A 17,206-nucleotide genomic window follows, 5' to 3' on the forward strand; every position below is an offset into this window, starting at 1 on the left:
CACAGCTGAGGTGAGTGTCCTGAGTACCTGATCAGGAGGAGCAAGTAAGTGGAGCCCACAGCTCCATCTGCTCTTCACAAACAAGGACAAAGTGCTTGTGGAAAGCAGCAGCAGCCTTGCTGTGGTAACTGTGTACTAATGGAGTTCATGATTCAGAGGGGAGAGAGGAAAGCAAGTAGAGTACAAATCAGGCCCCCTAGGAGAGCATGAGTTTGACTGTTTTAGGAGACTAGTAGGTGGGATTGCTTGGGAGTCATAGAGAAATCCAGAGAAGCTTAGAGTCTTGAAGGACAGAATCTTACAAGCACAAGAATATTCCAGTTTGGTCTTCAGGAAGAAAAACACATCTACCAGGACTGGCTTGATGAATTTGGGACTTCACATAGATCTCTGAAGCAGAAAAGAAATCGATGTACAGGAGCTTGAGGCAAAAACAAGTGCCGAGCGCCACTTGGCTGGGGGAGCCGCCTCGCCCCCCGAGCTGCCTCCTTTTCTATCACCTGGGGCTTCCTCGGGAGCACTTTGCTGCAGGCCCCGAAATTGGAAAAAAGGGGCTGTTTTACCTTGGGTAGCCTTTGGTGGCCTGTGCACAGCCCCCCGTGTTCCTGCTGGTGGCTCATCTGAGCACAGCCGGGTCTGTCTCTTGCTCACCTTTAGTCGGGCACACCTGGTTCGTGCCAGCTCTTCTGGAATCCCGGGTGCAGTGTAGGAAGCGTTCGGTCACTTTCTGCGCTCAGTCAGTTGGGGGTTGTTGTACAGAACAGGTGGCGCAGGCCCTGTACGAAAACACAGAGAAGTTGGATTCTTCCCATGACTGAGGTTTGTGGGCAATACCTAAAAGTGGGAGACACTCCAGAAAGTACTGTAATTCCGTACATGACTGATGAAGCACATAATGCCAATATGATTTGATTGATAGTGAATTGTCACAGACAGTGAATAATGCTTTTAGATCTGGTCTTAAAGATCTGCTTTTATCTAGACTGTTGCACTAATCACCTCATGCCCCAAGTGTAGTAAATATAAACATTTCTAAATTTTTTGCAGCCTATCTTGATTTGCTTTTGCAGATTAGTGAAACGGGAGCCAAACCTAAAAGAGTTAACTGAGATATCTTGGCCTGCTAAGTAACTCCAGTACCTGTTTTGCTAGAAGAACATTTTAGGAGCGCTGGTTAATATCATGTTCTGTTCTGCTCCCTGGACCAAAGGCCTTATTATAGAAAGGAGTTGTATGCACACGGTAATAAATTAGGTAAACTAGACATTTGAATAAGATATAGAAGGCCCAAAGCCAGGATTTTGCAAGCTTGAAGAATTCAGGCCACCTAATTGAAGAGGTCAAATTGAGGAAAACGTCCATGGCAAGCACCAGCGGGATGAAGGCTTGAGGAGAAGACCCCTACAGTAGAAGACTGCGCACATCAGGAAAGACTCCACCCAGAGACTAGCCTACTTATTAATATGATGTAACCACGTACCCGAAGTGTATAAAATGGCTTAGTTTTGCACTTTCAAGTCAAACAAGTTTGTCCAGCGCAAGCCAGCTTGTTCCCAACATCGAATAGACAAAAACCTTGCTGCTTAAAGATACAGAAGTCTCTGAGAAGTTCTTCATACTGAGGTTTTTCAGCATCATTAGGTCTTCACCTAAACTCTTCAGTTGTAGCACTCCCTTCCTAGAAAGAAGTCATACAGACTCTTAACATGGTGCAGTTTTTTAGATTCAGATTTTGCTGCAGCAGGGGCTAAGTGATAAACAAGAATTTATTTCCTAAATGTGGTTTAAATACCACATATTTAATAAGGGGCATGCATGGATTGAAGAGAAAACCTTCTATTTTCTGTTCAGTTGGATTTCTGTGTAGAAAGTAAAGCTAGTTAAAAGTTGATGTGGCACATACAGTATCAGCTTAAGTATGCCAGCCTGGAGTGTATCACATTGTTATGTACCCTGCTGAGAATCCAGCTCTGGGCTTCCTGCTGTGAGGCAAAGATTTCTGTAGGTCACCAACAGTTAGTCCAATGCAGGACTGGGATTATCACTGCTGTTGTTACAGTCAATGCATCTTCCCTTGTTCTTTAGCACAGAGCTCTTAAGCATAGCTGCTGCAAGATTTTGCACAGGTACAGAAGCATATGAATACCTATGGTAATGTGGTAAGATTGGTGCAGAGGGACAAGTGGGACTGTCCTGGTGTTGTCAGAGCACGTCTGTCTGCAGCAGCAGCACAGGCTTCAGTGCCACAGAACAAAAGGAACTATAGATTTGGGCAGTGAATTTCTGTGAGGANCTTTAATATGCCCTATATATATCACTTGCTATGTGATTTTTAGAACATACGTTGTTATTACTTGCAGAATGGTCAATTTTTATTTTTTTTTTAAGAATACTTAAGTTACCGTCCTTGTAACACATTTTTTCTCTTAAAACTGGGTTGGTTTTATCAAGCACTTCTTTTATCATAGCAGGCATTGACAGTGCATGGAAGTAAGAGACAAGAGTGAGCCAGGATCACATTTATCTGTTTGTGATCTCAAGCCCACCATGAATCCAGATATTCAAAGGCATAAATCAATGATCTGTTTAACCTGTTCCACTGATTTTTTCTTAACTTTAAACTACAAATTCAATGTGTTTTATGTTGTACTTTATTGTGCTTGAAGTACTGAGTTCAGAGCATAGATTTGACCTCTTGATTTCAGTGAAGGCCAGAGGCTGTGGACCTCCCCCTGAAATTACCAATGGAAATATTGCTGGTGGCTCTGAGGAACAGTATCAACATGGGGACAGAAAGCAGTATGAGTGTAACATGGAATTTAAATTGGTTGGATCAAAGGAAATAGAATGTGTTGATGGACAGTGGTCACCTCCTCCTTCTTGCATTGGTAATCTACTTAACACTACGTATGAGAAGTCTGTAATTCACTGTAAGCTAATATGTCACAGATATTTTCACAATTACCATTACATATTTGCAGATATGATATGCTATGTTCAAAATCATTTTGTGAATGAAGAGTCAGGAAAAACCATTACCTTTTCCTGTCACTACCACTGCATGGTAGTGACAGGAACAATGACAGCCCAAAGCAGGAAGTGCTGTTCTCATACAGAGGTGACAGCACTGCAGTCCTCTAAGGGACACTACAATGGATTTCAGTTCTTGTACTAATTCTGACTGAAAGTGTACATTACAAATGTGTAGCTGCATAATCAATTATAATTTTGACTGATGAGAATCAAGGATTCAGGTGACTTGGATTAATTGAAGGTTTCCTTATACTTTAGGGTTTATATATCAACAGTTTGGCAAAGTAATGTTAGCTGAAATTACTTGTGGGTCATGCTACAGTGTTGGAAAAGGAGGGGAAAAGACAGAGAGGGATTTAGTAAACTGACTAAAAGATATACACATACTCCAGTTGTGTTCAAGTTTAGTTGTTACAATTAATGGGAGTAGGCTTGGCTCACCAAATGCAAATACAGTTATTTTTAAGTTCTTTCAGCTATTCATATGTAACTCCACTATTATTGTGGAATACTTCTGCTCTTTTCAACAGAAGACAAAATGCCCTGTGAATCACCTTCCTCTATTCCGAACATTGCTCTATATCAGGCAGACCAGACCCAGTTTTCACATGGTGATCAAGTAACCTGTGGATGTAAACCAGGCTCTGGCAATTCTAAGCAAATGAAAATAAAATGTCTTAATGGAGAATGGAAGCCTTTACCTCTTTGTGCTGGTAATCTCTTTCCATGCTATTTTCATAATATTTCAGATGTGAGTGTGAGATAGTTCTGTTCAAAATGTCAAGGATTTCAGCAATCAGTATGTAGCTGGACATATTACAGTTTCATGCATCAAAACTAAGTGGGTTTTATTTACTCCTCTTTTAAATGGCAGCATGTTCTTCATCCTGGAAAGACTGCACCTACAGCTTTGTAAGCACTATGGCCAGATCAAAGTCATTAAAATCAAGTAATAAAAGGAACTAATGTTAATAGCCACAGTGTGTTAGGCTTATCCCATCCTCACCATTTTTATGTGCATTAGTCCTTTTCACAGAATCCCAGAATGGGTCAGGCTGGAGGGGACCACAGTGGGCCATCTGGTCCAACATCTCTGCTCAAGCACCCGCAAAGTAAAGTTTTTCCTCATATTTATGTGGAAGTTCCCGTGCATCAGTTTCTGCCCATTGCCTCTTGTCCTCTTGTTTGGCACCACTGAGGAGAGCCTGGCTCCCTCCTCCTGATATCCTTCAGATATTGGTAGATCCTGGTAGACATTGCTGAGGTCCCCTTCTCTTTTTGCTCATTTCACAGCCTTTCTATAGTTTTAGGGAATAAAATGTTGGTGAGGTTTTTTATTATTATTATTTGCTGCGCTCAGCAAAAGGGATCCTGTCAACATAAAAAAATTGCTTGGGGACTGAGAACAGTCTCTGCTTTAGGTGGCTGGGAAAAAAGTGTTTGTTTCTGTAATCTAGGAGTCTTAGGCATCACTTCATATTACAGTAAATAAAAACCCACTTTCACATGGACATGCATTAAGAAATTGATGATATCTTCATCAGTACATATTATCTGAACTGAATCTATTTTTTGTTTAGCTCTTTTTGTTTATTTTTTTTCAGATCCATCTCCTCAGTGTGAACTTCCAGTGGGTGTTGAGTTTGTAAGCTCTGGTGGATATTCCATGTCAAAAAGGAGGACTGGGTTTTATAAAGTTATACGTTACAGATGTACATCAACTGACAAAAATATTAAACAGGCAACTTGTGTGTCTGGAAATTGGACACCAGAGATTGAATGTCCAGGTATGTTTTTAGATTTGCATACCATTTCTTCTTTTTATGTAGGAATGATAAATGATTGTTATTAAAGCTTCTTAGTGTTGCTGTATAGTCTGAAATAGAAATGCTTACATGCTTATGTATATGTTAAAGGGTAGTTACAACCATCATTTGAGCAGTTAACCAGGTTTAGAGAAGCACTACTTCAGTGAGGCAGACAATAATCTCTAGTCTGACAATTAGAACAGTTGTCACTGTCACTTCTGATAAATTTAAGCTCAGTTCTTCAAAAGGACTTTACCCTGATGAAAATGAGAGAGCACATAGCTCAAGCTCCAGTCAAAGTTCCTTTATTTCCTGTAAACATTCAAAGCTTTTCAATTCCTGATTTTTCTTTTCTTCCATTTTTTCCAATTGCTTCCTAGTGAAATAATGAGAAAAATGCTGAGTTGGCCGATTCAAAAGCACAGACCTAGAGGAGACTGCCCTCATATAACACACACCAAAGGCTGAATGCCTGCAGGACTGCCTTTATGTATGGCAGAGCAGGATATTACTCATAGAAAGCAGGACTGTAAAACAATCATTGCCTCATGTCCTGCTTTGACTATACCAGATTTATGGGAAAAGATGCGTGGAAATGGGAGAAGCACACAGCACACAATCCTCTGGGGAACATTCCCTTTCAAGACCAACTGTCTCTACCTTCTCAGTTTTCTGGAACAACAAGAGAAGCAACAAACCAAGCTCTGCAACTCTCCTCAGATCTCCCTCCTAGATCTACCTACTTCCCTCCTCTTTTCTTTCCTGTGGCAGGAAGAGCCTTTCATTCCTTGAGTGGCAAATTTGAAGCCTATTTCTTTGCTTCTGTTTGTGATTCTCATTTAGCTCTATCAACTAAGTCTGAAGAAAAACAAAACAAGAATTCCGGAAGTTGGTTCAATATTCCTAAAACAGTTCACCATAGAGAGAGGAACAGGGCAAACACATCAGAGTGTGCAGATGTGTGAAGGGGCAAGAAGCTCCAGCTTAGCTTGGTGTGGGCAACTGTGACAGTCTTTTCTATGACTCTGAAAGCATATGAGCATCTGAAGGCAGCTCTGGTGTTTCTGAAGCAGAACAAAATGGTCGTTTTATTAATTAAAGCTTGAGATAGCTACTGGAGAGTTATCCAACATCAATGTTTTCTTGGTTCTTTGTGTTTTAATCTGTGATGAACTACTATACTTTATCTTATGTTCTATTATAACATGAATATATGTCCTTAGCTGAGGAGGGTGTGTGCCCACCTCCACCTCAGGTGTCTGGTGCTCAACAGACAACAGCTGGAAGAAATTACAGGCATGGGAGTAAAATAGCTTTTTCATGCGCCAATGGTTTCCGGCTCATCGGTGCAAAAGAAATAACCTGCATAGAAGGGAAATGGCAATCACCACCTCAGTGTGTGGGTCAGTACTGGGATAATTTTTTCTATTTATTTTATTATGACTAACCATGTTATGCATTTGCAGTCATCGTTAGCAGGAGGATGCTGTTATTTACATAAGATGATCGTGAACAGGTAACTGCAGTAAAGCAATAGAACATAAGTTGCTAAAGAAAGTGTAGTAAAGCAACTGCAGTCTTTTTATTTACACAGACTGATCTAAGATGGCATAGAATACTTTCAGGTAGTCTCTCAAGAGCTGTGTGCTTATTTGTTTGTGTACTATATTGCATAATGGAGTCTCAGTTTTGACTGGAGGCCTTAAATAGTATCCCATAGTCTGTAAATCAGCATTATTTATTACTTAGTTGCAGTTGCAATATTAATTTTCTTGCATTATTGTTTATCTTTGTTTTCTGCATTTTTTAGAAAGACCATGTTTGCCACCACAGCCTGTAGAATGTGCTGATGCTCCCAGGCTGGAAAATCCAAACTTAAAAATTGAAATAGAAGGGAAATCAATTTATCTGACCGGTGCTAAATTTAAGTATATTTCTCGTTCTGGATACATGTTAAATGGAACAACTGAGATAACTTGTTCTATGGGAGAATGGACTTCAGCTCCTGCATGCTTGGGTAATATAAAAAAATACCTTTCTTTTTTTTTAAGTGTATTTACCAATAAAATGGAAAGACTTTTAAACTGAAGCTTTATTTTACTGTGGAATGTCTTCAGAGCAATCCTGATTGGGTGCAAAACTGACTTTCTGGATGTAGCTTAGTTTTTAAATATTCCTTTGTATTCTTAAAATCTTTGTTCAGTTCATATCTCTGCCAGGTGAGTCCTAGGCATATCCTTATAATCCAAGGACCTGTTTTCTTGAGAGTCCAGTAGTGACTAAGAGTTGCTTTGGAGTCTCAGTGGTGGAAATCACTTCAGTATAGTAAGGGACAGAAGCCTGTAGTCAAATTTTCTGGCATGTTTAGAAACAGGATCGAAATATTTTGGTGACTGAAATCTGTACCAGTTTAGGGGAATAACTTATTTAGTCTTCACTATGCTATCTTTTATGTAATTATTAGTTAACTATAATTATATAATCCACTATCAGCAGATGACTATGCTGATGTTAGAAATAGCTCACTAAAGCATCTGTTTGGTGGAAAAAGTACACTCCTTTGATGTGTATCCCATTAGCACCAGCATCAGATTTCTGTTATCTTTTCAGAAATGTCATGTGGAAGTATTCCAAAAGTTGCCAATGCTCAGTTTGAAGGCAGAACCAAGGAAACTTATGAGCCTGGTGAAACAATTCGCTACAAGTGTGATGCAGGGTTCCTGATTGTTGGTTCCCCTGAAATTCATTGCAAAGAAGGAAATTGGACAGCACCGCCCTTTTGTGAAGGTATAGGTTCTACTTCTAAGTAGTCCTTCTCAATATTGCATGTGAATTAATAGAATTTCAACTCAGGCATGCGGGTGAGTCAGGCCAATAGAGCCAACAGGTGACTTGCTTTGAATGGGCTGCTAAAACACCTATTTTTCTGACTCTTGAGAAACAAAAAGCAGCATAGATCAGCAAAGCAATAGTTTCCTTGTGGGCTGAAGCTAGTAGCTGAAACTTAGCTGTCTGCTGAAATCAAGCAGGCAGGTGGTTATGGAGGAGTGCATCTTGGCTGCAAAGGAGAAAATTAGTAGGGTAATGTATCTTATTTTCACATCACTAAAAATGTCAGCTGCTGACAGTTACCTTCAAATAGTAAATAAATCTCCTCACTCTCCAGCCCATTGGTACACAATGCCTTACAGCACCAATCTGCACAATTGGCTGATCTCTGTGACTTCTTTTCTCTTTTTAGTCACTTTAGGCAAAAATAATATTGCATGGTGAAGAATTGCAGAATAAAGACCAAATTATCTTCTTTTTCTACCTGTAGAAAATGATCTGCATTACACAAACCATTTTTGTTCATCAGGAGCTCTGGAATGCAATGTTCTATGGTTCTTATATTGCTGTACTGCAGTCTTTACATGCACCTCTCTTTTCAGATGTTAGCTGTGGACCTGTACCTGAAATCCCCAATGGTCATGTTGCAGGCACTCAACAGGAGAGGTATCTGCCCAGTGCCAGAGTGCATTATCAATGTGAAAGCAATTTTCAAATGATAGGTGGAAATTTCGTCACTTGTTTAAATGGTGAATGGTCACAAGCACCAGTGTGCAGAGGTAGGAACCTGTGCTTTCACCTTGCCTGTTAGCATAGAGGGGACTGTTTCTCTACCTAAACACCCTGAAGACTTCACCTTTTCTACTTCTGTTTTCTTTGGGTACCTCAACTTTGTAGTTTCTGTTGCTTGCTTGCACAGCACTTTAATTTAGCTCGATGCTTCTAGAAATACTGGGAATATTTCCATCAACAGCAAAAACGTCTTGAAGCAGCAGGGCCAAAAATGTGCTTTACTGTCATTCTCCTGCATGTTATTGGTATTGCTCCAGTGTCCACCATTTCAACAACCTTCAGTGGAAAGACATGTAAGGGCTCCTGTCTTCTGTTCAAAGCTGTCAGGAAGTATCTGAATGGAAGCAGCAGTAGGGGAGAGAAGAAACTCCAGGGCTCCCCTCTGACCAATGCAGATCCCAGCAGAGACCCAGATCTAAACCATGTGAGGTCTGCCATGGCCATAGAACTGGAAAGATTGTTCCTGTGACAAGGAATGGCGATGAGCTGTGCTCCTGTGCCCTGCCGAAATCTGTGGCTGCAGGGTGAACAAGTGCTACTTGGCTTTCACACAGCTCCTTGGAGCTGGCTGCATTCCCCCATCCCTGAGCAGCACAGGCTGACAAGCTCCTCCAGCACTGCCAGTCCTCCAGAGCTCTGCACTTCAGCACAGTGTCAGTTTGGCTGTTACCTCTGCGGTTTCCAGGAATGCCAGGGCTCCCTAGGGAGGGACATGGGCGTGTGGGAAGGCTCCTGCGTCTTCTGTGACATTAAGTGTAGCTACGGAAACATGGGCTTTTTCTAGAAACTCTTATTGACCCTGCCCATCTCCTGAGAGTCCCAGATCATTTTCTGCTGCCACTGTCACACCTCATTGCTTTCTCCATGGTGTGACCCACCTGAGACAGAAAATCTGTACAGAAATTGTAACCAGATTGATTCCTTTAATTTTTGGTTGTATTGATGAACATCTCAACAACTGCAAAGGTGACTGTAGTCGTGTCTCTTTTCAGATGTGACATGTGAACCTCCTCCAGAAATTGCTGGTGGTAGAATTAATATTAAAAAGACAAAGTATCTCCCTGGGGAGACTGCTGACTATGAGTGCTGGCAAGGTTTTAAGATGACTGGGACTTCCACTGTAGTGTGCCAGAATGGGACCTGGACAGAGCTGCCAAAGTGCAAAGGTAATTTCTCTCTCTCTCTCTCTCTCTCTCTCTCTCTCTCTCTCTCTGTCTCTCTCTCTCTCTCTTCATACAGTCGCCTGTCAGAGATTCTGTAATGAGGCTGACTCAGTGGGATTTACTTTTCCAAATTTCAGTACCCTTATCATGCACAATTGCAATGTATATGGCACACTCAGGAAAAAGTAATTTTCCCAGGAATCTGTTCAGATGAGTTTACCAGCAAAGTGACCCAGGTGGCTTCACTCAAGAAGGCCAAATGCCACACTGTTCTGCAGGACAAGATGAAGTCCTGCAGACAGCTGCAAGCACTTCAGCTGTGGTCAAATGGGGTGAACTAGTAGTTGTGAGCCCGAGGGCTGGAGAAATGGGAAACTCTTGCTCTGTTTCACCTGCCAGGTATTTGATTTTCTCTCTATTTTCCTCTGGTTCTCTTAGAGTAATGCCAACATTCTGTGGGGTAGCTGGTCACATTTGTGACCAGACCTCCATGGCAGTTAAACTCTTGTGGTTTTTGTCTCTGATTGGGCAATTTCTTTCAGGAAAAGGTGGGAAATGTGGCCCACCTCCAGCTATTGAAAACGGAGAGCTTCTTTCCTTCCCCAGGCCAGAATATCAACAAGGTACAACTCTGGAATACAAATGCCCAAGCTTCTATGTCTTGAAAGGATCGCAGTATATCACTTGTACTGATGGGCAGTGGTCAAGCCCCCCTGTTTGCCTAGGTACGTGGAAGCATGTGCTGGGTGGCCAAAGGCTGTGTGACTGCTCCTCTCTTCTTTTTCTCAGACTCTGAGGGTAGAACTTGTGCAGCAGCATTTGTGCTGGGGCTGTGATGCTGGCAGGGCAGAACAGCAGCAAGTCCTTCTTTTATCCCCAAAGAGTTTCTCTGAAAGTTAGCTCGTGTAGTCCTCTCTGCTGCCAGGAGCTCTGCAAGGAGAGGACTTTGGCTGAACCCCCCTCTGTGAGGGGATCTCCACCTCTGTGCAAAGCTCCTGAGGGCTCCCAAGCTGGGGATGCTGCTACAGGCAGCAGGCTGTGAACAAGGAGGAGTGATCTGAGTGTGTGGCAGTTCTGGGGACATCCAGGCTTGCATCTGTGACATGGTAATGAGAAAATAAATTTAGGGAAGTACAGAGCAGAAGGGAAGGATCTCAAAAAACATGTGGTCAAGTTCATTGGTGCCTGGTGCCTTCCTCACCTGTGCTTCATTCTTGCCCTGTGTGATTGTCAGAATGGAATGGCTTCTCCACAGCTCTGTGTGGCATCTCAGCCATGGTCTTTTTTCCTTTTAGGCTGACTGTGAATGTCTTTTCTGTGGCAAGTAACAGAGGATGAGAGCAAATAGCTGGAAGGATTTTTTGATGCAAACAACTTCTGTAGGCTCTAGGGGCAAAACAGTTACCTGTGGTGTGTCTGTATGAAATGCTGACACTCTTCTCTTCAATTTTTCAAGTGGCCTGTACAGCATCAGAAGAAGATATGGACAGAAACAATATTGAGCCTAAATGGTCCAGAGAAACCAAGCTGTATTCCACATCGGGTGACTATATTGAATTTCGTTGTAAAGCAGGATATGTGAAAGAGCAAGAGCCTTCCCACTTCAGAGTCCAGTGTGTGGAGGGGGTGTTGGATTACCCACGATGCAGGCTGGGCAGTAAGTCATCTCCTCTTCAGCCACAGATTAGCTGCTGTGGTGTTGCATTTTTAGTGCTGAAAGGGAAGCAAAAAGCCTTTCCCTTTCCTGGGGAAGTGCGTGGGGAGGAGCCAGAGTGCAGAACCCTGTTGTAAGCTACAGGCAGGGAGGGGCAGCAAGAAGCCATTGGCCAGCATTCCTGAGCTGGAAGGACTGCTGGGGAAAGGGCACGGTGGTTTCACAGCATCAGTTGTCCCGTGTGAGATCTACAGGCAAATAATGAAAGTCCTTTTTTGCAGGGAGCTGTACAGTGAATACAAACCATACAGAAAGCAACAATATTCAACTACAGTCACACCAATCAAGAATTTCCACCTATCGCTCTGGGGATTTTATTTTCTTTGAATGCAAATGGTGGCACAAACCAGTTTCAAGAGCTGAGAAATTTAGAGCACAGTGCCTGGATGGAGTGATTACATATCCTACATGTCAATGTAAGTGCACAGTGCTGAGGACACAGGGTGGGAGTTGTAGGAGGCAGTTTTGATGGAATTGCCTGACCAGTGCTCTGAGGAGCCTCTGTCGTGCCTGAGAATTGGTATTCATGACTTTCCCCCTTTTTTGTGTTTACACTGCAGCGAGGTTTGGATAAATGGAAATGGCATGAAGGAGGCCAGCTGTGGAAATGCAAGAGCCCTCAGCCAACCCAGTGATTTCAGCTCAGTTTTTCCTGGTGTTTCCCATTTTGCTGTGCTCTGTTTGCAGCTTAGCCAATGTTCTGCCTTGGAATTTGTTATATTATTTTTATGATTGGATGATTGTGTTTGCATATTATCCACATTTTATCCATTTTTGTAAATGTATTTACATTTTGTCCATCCAAATGGCTGTGCTTGCATTTTATCCATTCTATACTGATCTCACTGTTATTTTTATTAACAATTGTGTCCTGAAATAGGCTGGCTTTGGTGGCATACTGAGACAAGAATTAAAGCTCATGAGTAATTTGATTCTCAGCACTTGTCTATTCCTCCTTTCTTCTCCATGTGCTTGCCTGGAAACTACCCTGGGGCCACAGCTGAGGTGAGTGTCCTGAGTACCTGATCAGGAGGAGCAAGTAAGTGGAGCCCACAGCTCCATCTGCTCTTCACAAACAAGGACAAAGTGCTTGTGGAAAGCAGCAGCAGCCTTGCTGTGGTAACTGTGTACTAATGGAGTTCATGATTCAGAGGGGAGAGAGGAAAGCAAGTAGAGTACAAATCAGGCCCCCTAGGAGAGCATGAGTTTGACTGTTTTAGGAGACTAGTAGGTGGGATTGCTTGGGAGTCATAGAGAAATCCAGAGAAGCTTACAGTCTTGAAGGACAGAATCTTACAAGCACAAGAATATTCCAGTTTGGTCTTCAGGAAGAAAAACACATCTACCAGGACTGGCTTGATGAATTTGGGACTTCACATAGATCTCTGAAGCAGAAAAGAAATCGATGTACAGGAGCTTGAGGCAAAAACAAGTGCCGAGCGCCACTTGGCTGGGGGAGCCGCCTCGCCCCCCGAGCTGCCTCCTTTTCTATCACCTGGGGCTTCCTCGGGAGCACTTTGCTGCAGGCCCCGAAATTGGAAAAAATGGGGTGTTTTACCTTGGGTAGCCTTTGGTGGCCTGTGCACAGCCCCCGTGTTCCTGCTGGTGGCTCATCTGAGCACAGCTGGGTCTGTCTCTTGCTCACCTTTAGTCGGGCACACCTGGTTCGTGCCAGCTCTTCTGGAATCCCGGGTGCAGTGTAGGAAGCGTTCGGTCACTTTCTGCGCTCAGTCAGTTGGGGGTTGTTGTACAGAACAGGTGGCGCAGGCCCTGTACGAAAACACAGAGAAGTTGGATTCTTCCCATGACTGAGGTTTGTGGGCAATACCTAAAAGTGGGAGACACTCCAGAAAGTACTGTAATTCCGTACATGACTGATGAAGCACATAATGCCAATATGATTTGATTGATAGTGAATTGTCACAGACAGTGAATAATGCTTTTAGATCTGGTCTTAAAGATCTGCTTTTATCTAGACTGTTGCACTAATCACCTCATGCCCCAAGTGTAGTAAATATAAACATTTCTAAATTTTTTGCAGCCTATCTTGATTTGCTTTTGCAAATTAGTGAAATGGGAGCCAAACCTAAAAGAGTTAACTGAGATATCTTGGCCTGCTAAGTAACTCCAGTACCTGTTTTGCTAGAAGAACATTTTAGGAGCGCTGGTTAATATCATGTTCTGTTCTGCTCCTTGGACCAAAGGCCTTATTATAGAAAGGAGTTGTATGCACACGGTAATAAATTAGGTAAACTAGATGTTTGAATAAGATATAGAAGGCCCAAAACCAGGATTTTGCAAGCTTGAAGAATTCAGGCCACCTAATTGAAGAGGTCAAATTGAGGAAGTCGTCCATGGCGACCACTAGAGGGATGAAGGCTTGAGGAGAAGACCCCTACAGTAGAAGACTGCGCACATCAGGAAAGACTCCACCCAGAGACTAGCCTACTTATTAATATGATGTAACCACGTACCCGAAGTGTATAAAATGGCTTAGTTTTGCACTTTCAAGTCAAACAAGTTTGTCCAGCGCAAGCTGGCTTCTTCCCAATGTTGAATAGACAAATACCTTGCTGCTTAAAGATACAGAAGTCTCTGAGAAGTTCTTCATACTGAGGTTTTTCAGCATCATTAGGTCTTCACCTAAACTCTTCAGTTGTAGCACTCCCTTCCTAGAAAGAAGTCATACAGACTCTTAACATGGTGCAGTTTTTTAGATTCAGATTTTGCTGCAGCAGGGGCTAAGTGATAAACAAGAATTTATTTCCTAAATGTGGTTTAAATACCACATATTTAATAAGGGGCAAGCATGGATTGAAGAGAAAACCTTCTATTTTCTGTTCAGTTGGATTTCTGTGTAGAAGGTAAAGCTAGTTAAAAGTTGGTGTGGCACATACAGTATCAGCTTAAGTATGCCAGCCTGGAGTGTATCACATTGTTATGTGCCCTGCTGAGAATCCAGCTCTGAGCTTCCTGCTGTGAGGCAAAGATTTCTGTAGGTCACCAACAGGTAGTCCAATCCAGGACTAGGATTATCACTGCTGTTGTTACAGTCAATGCATCTTCCCTTGTTCTTTAGCACAGAGCTCTTAAGCATAACTTCTGTGACTGCTGTTTCTTTACAGAGCTGCAATGTAGTTTCCCAGGTCCTGTAAAACGCTGGGATCAGTGGAGTATGATGCTTACCCTTTTTCACAGCTTGCTGCATTCTGCATTTACAATGTGCTTCTCAGAAAGGCTTGTTTAAATGAAACAAAACAGATGCACATGTATGGCAAGAGTTCAAAGGTAACTTGCTCTTTGCTTTGGCTGATATGGGAAATAAATAAAATAGTGAATTATCTTGCCAGTTTTACCATGCTTTGTTCTGGGGTCAGAGCTCTATAAAAGTCTAATTAAAAAAAAAATGTCCAAGATCTTTCTTCTTTAGAATATTTGTTATATACTGCCCATTTTTTTCTTTAATTCTCAGCTGCTTCTCCACTTGAATAGGCTATCTCTTGTAAGAAAGCATTGTATCCTCTCTCTGGCTGGGTGTTTTTTAACCTTGCCAAAATTCAAGGTGGGGTGAAGCCTGTATGTTATAATGCTTTGCTATAAAAGCAAAGTAGTTAAGCTACTGTAGTCCTTTTCTGAAATCTACGAATCACAGATCAGTTGGGAAATTAATAGTGTTTCTACTGTATCTTCTAGGAGCCTCATTAAATTTTCCACCTGAATTGATTAATTTAACATGTGTTTTCATACTTCAGAAACAGTAACAGACTGAACTAGCCCAAAGTGAGAACAAAGTTTTAAGGTCACTGTAAAGCTGCAAAGGTAGGGCAGAAGGAGAAATGGGAGGGATTTCACATTTGATAATTCTTCTGAAAGCATTGTAAGGTGCAGCACAGGCACACATTAAGAAACCACATCTCCTACAGGAGATATGCGTGAGAGGTAGACTGTGTGTATAACCACGTGGTAGCGTGTGGATGATTAGAACTTTGGGAGATTAGTGAAGGAAGGTTCTTTAGAAATTTGTTCGGTGCTTATGAGCATTTTGTCTATTAACAGTGCCTTGTCTGTTGCATTGCTGATATGGAACCTGAATGTATATCCCATTGATTGCCAGTTAATTATGTTCTATTAATAAATCAATAAGCCAGTTTGATTTTGATTTAGTTTAAACTAAGTAAACTGTGCAGTTTTCCCCTCTCACACCTTTATGTTGAGATTGTAGATATTACATGATGTGAAATGCCATTATGAGTTATAGAAGTTGTGTGACAGTGGGAGAAAAGGTAAATGTTGATGATGAAAAGATAATCTTACTGTTAATACAGTGGGACAGCACATTTTCATGAAGATTTTTGGGCAAGACAGTGACTGGTTCTAGAATTCTGTGGGCTCTAATGATATCATTAAACTCAAGTGTAACAGGAAGAAGGCTGTTAGGACATGCTGAAATTATACTGGTCAGAGATGCTATTTCAGCAGTGGCGAATTAAGCTTCTGTTACTAGTCATCATTAGTTCCCTATGGAATACTCTGACTTCCTCAGATCTGTCTTCCTAACACAACATGGCTTCCAAACACTGATCTCCAAATTATTCAGGTTTGAACAAACACTCTGAATGTTGATGTTAAGCCTCCACACTGAGCAAGAAATTAACAAAAACTTCAATAACTTATTCTGACCTTATACTGATTCTACTTTGTGCAGGAGTATTGGACAAGATAACTTCCTGAGGTCCATTCCCACCTGTACTTTCCTAGGCTCTTATGTCTTGACCTGCACTTTTTCTCGTGCTGATATTTTCTCTGGGGGTGATATTTTGGCTGTCTGGCTGCATCCACAGCAATATGTGAGTGTGGTCACACCAGTTCTCAAAGCAATAGCTCTGCTTCCTTAGATAAAATCCAGCTGTCTTTGGCTGCATAACTACTTTTCTGCCTTTTTTTATGAGTAGGAAGTAAGGGTACTCTAGAGATGGCTTTTTTCTGCCTGCCTTAGAGGTCCTGAGGCACAGTTTGCCTATGCACTCTGTTTTGTTAGAGGCTGAAGTCAGACACGATTAAAGACATTAGTTTTAAATTGATAGTCCATGGAAGAGGTAAGTTTAAGTTCCTGATTTTATTTCCATTTAGTTAGGGTAAGTTTAATCAATGGTTTGAGAAGATCACAAACACAAGACCAGAAGGGACTGAGTCTGGTCCCTTGATTTATGATTGAAGATGATTTCTTTGTATAGGCCTACATTACATCCATACAAACATTGCTTCACTAGGTTAGGTGAGTCTTCTAATTTTTAGCTTAAATTTATTCATAGGAGTTCTGGTTTTGCATGCTGATGCTCAAAGAGTTTTAGCATTGCCTGTATTTGTAGACAGCAGTCAGGAAAGTTAAAGTACCATTTTAATTCCAGTTGTGGTTGAGCTGTAGCTGAAGTTATCTTTGACTGTGTTTCAAGCCCATAATTATTTGGCAAGTGGTTTAATGACCCAAAAACAATTTGACAAGACCCGAAGCAGTTAGAGCTTCATGACATCAGAGGATAAAACATTTAAAATTGCAGAAATTTTAGAACCCATGCCTCCAGTAAATATTTTTACAGCTAATTGGTTTGAGCCACTGTGTCTGGGTTGAAATCCAACCCTTTTTATGCTCTGTTTCAATGTTTTTCCAGCTCTCTGAGCTTCCCATATGAGTTAAGGAATTGGAAAGCAGCAGTGTCACTGTGCTGCTGTGACAGGGAAGGTTAAGCCATCCTAAGTTCCTCACCAGTGCAGGCTGCTGCAAGATTTTGCACAGGTACAGAAGCATATGAATACCTATGGTAATGTGGTAAGATTGGTGCAGAGGGACAAGTGGGACTGTCCTGGTG

At 41.8% G+C, this 17,206-nt stretch overlaps 1 protein-coding gene across 1 annotated transcript in view; it reads left to right on the plus strand.

Annotated features, from left to right (window-relative positions):
* CFH (complement factor H) overlaps positions 1-17,206 on the plus strand; it is a 59,537-nt gene that overhangs the window by 24,777 nt on the left and 17,554 nt on the right. Inside the window, exons 13-22 of the mRNA XM_029962247.1 lie at positions 2,706-2,888; positions 3,564-3,746; positions 4,638-4,820; positions 6,065-6,244; positions 6,652-6,858; positions 7,452-7,628; positions 8,273-8,449; positions 9,455-9,628; positions 10,168-10,350; positions 11,082-11,282. Coding sequence (XP_029818107.1) covers positions 2,706-2,888; positions 3,564-3,746; positions 4,638-4,820; positions 6,065-6,244; positions 6,652-6,858; positions 7,452-7,628; positions 8,273-8,449; positions 9,455-9,628; positions 10,168-10,350; positions 11,082-11,282 — 1,848 coding nt within the window. The remainder of the gene's footprint in view (positions 1-2,705; positions 2,889-3,563; positions 3,747-4,637; positions 4,821-6,064; positions 6,245-6,651; positions 6,859-7,451; positions 7,629-8,272; positions 8,450-9,454; positions 9,629-10,167; positions 10,351-11,081; positions 11,283-17,206) is intronic.

Source organism: Manacus vitellinus, unplaced genomic scaffold (assembly GCF_001715985.3).
Source record: "Manacus vitellinus isolate BGI_N305 unplaced genomic scaffold, ASM171598v3 scaffold_44_pilon, whole genome shotgun sequence".
Classification (NCBI taxonomy): domain Eukaryota; kingdom Metazoa; phylum Chordata; class Aves; order Passeriformes; family Pipridae; genus Manacus; species Manacus vitellinus.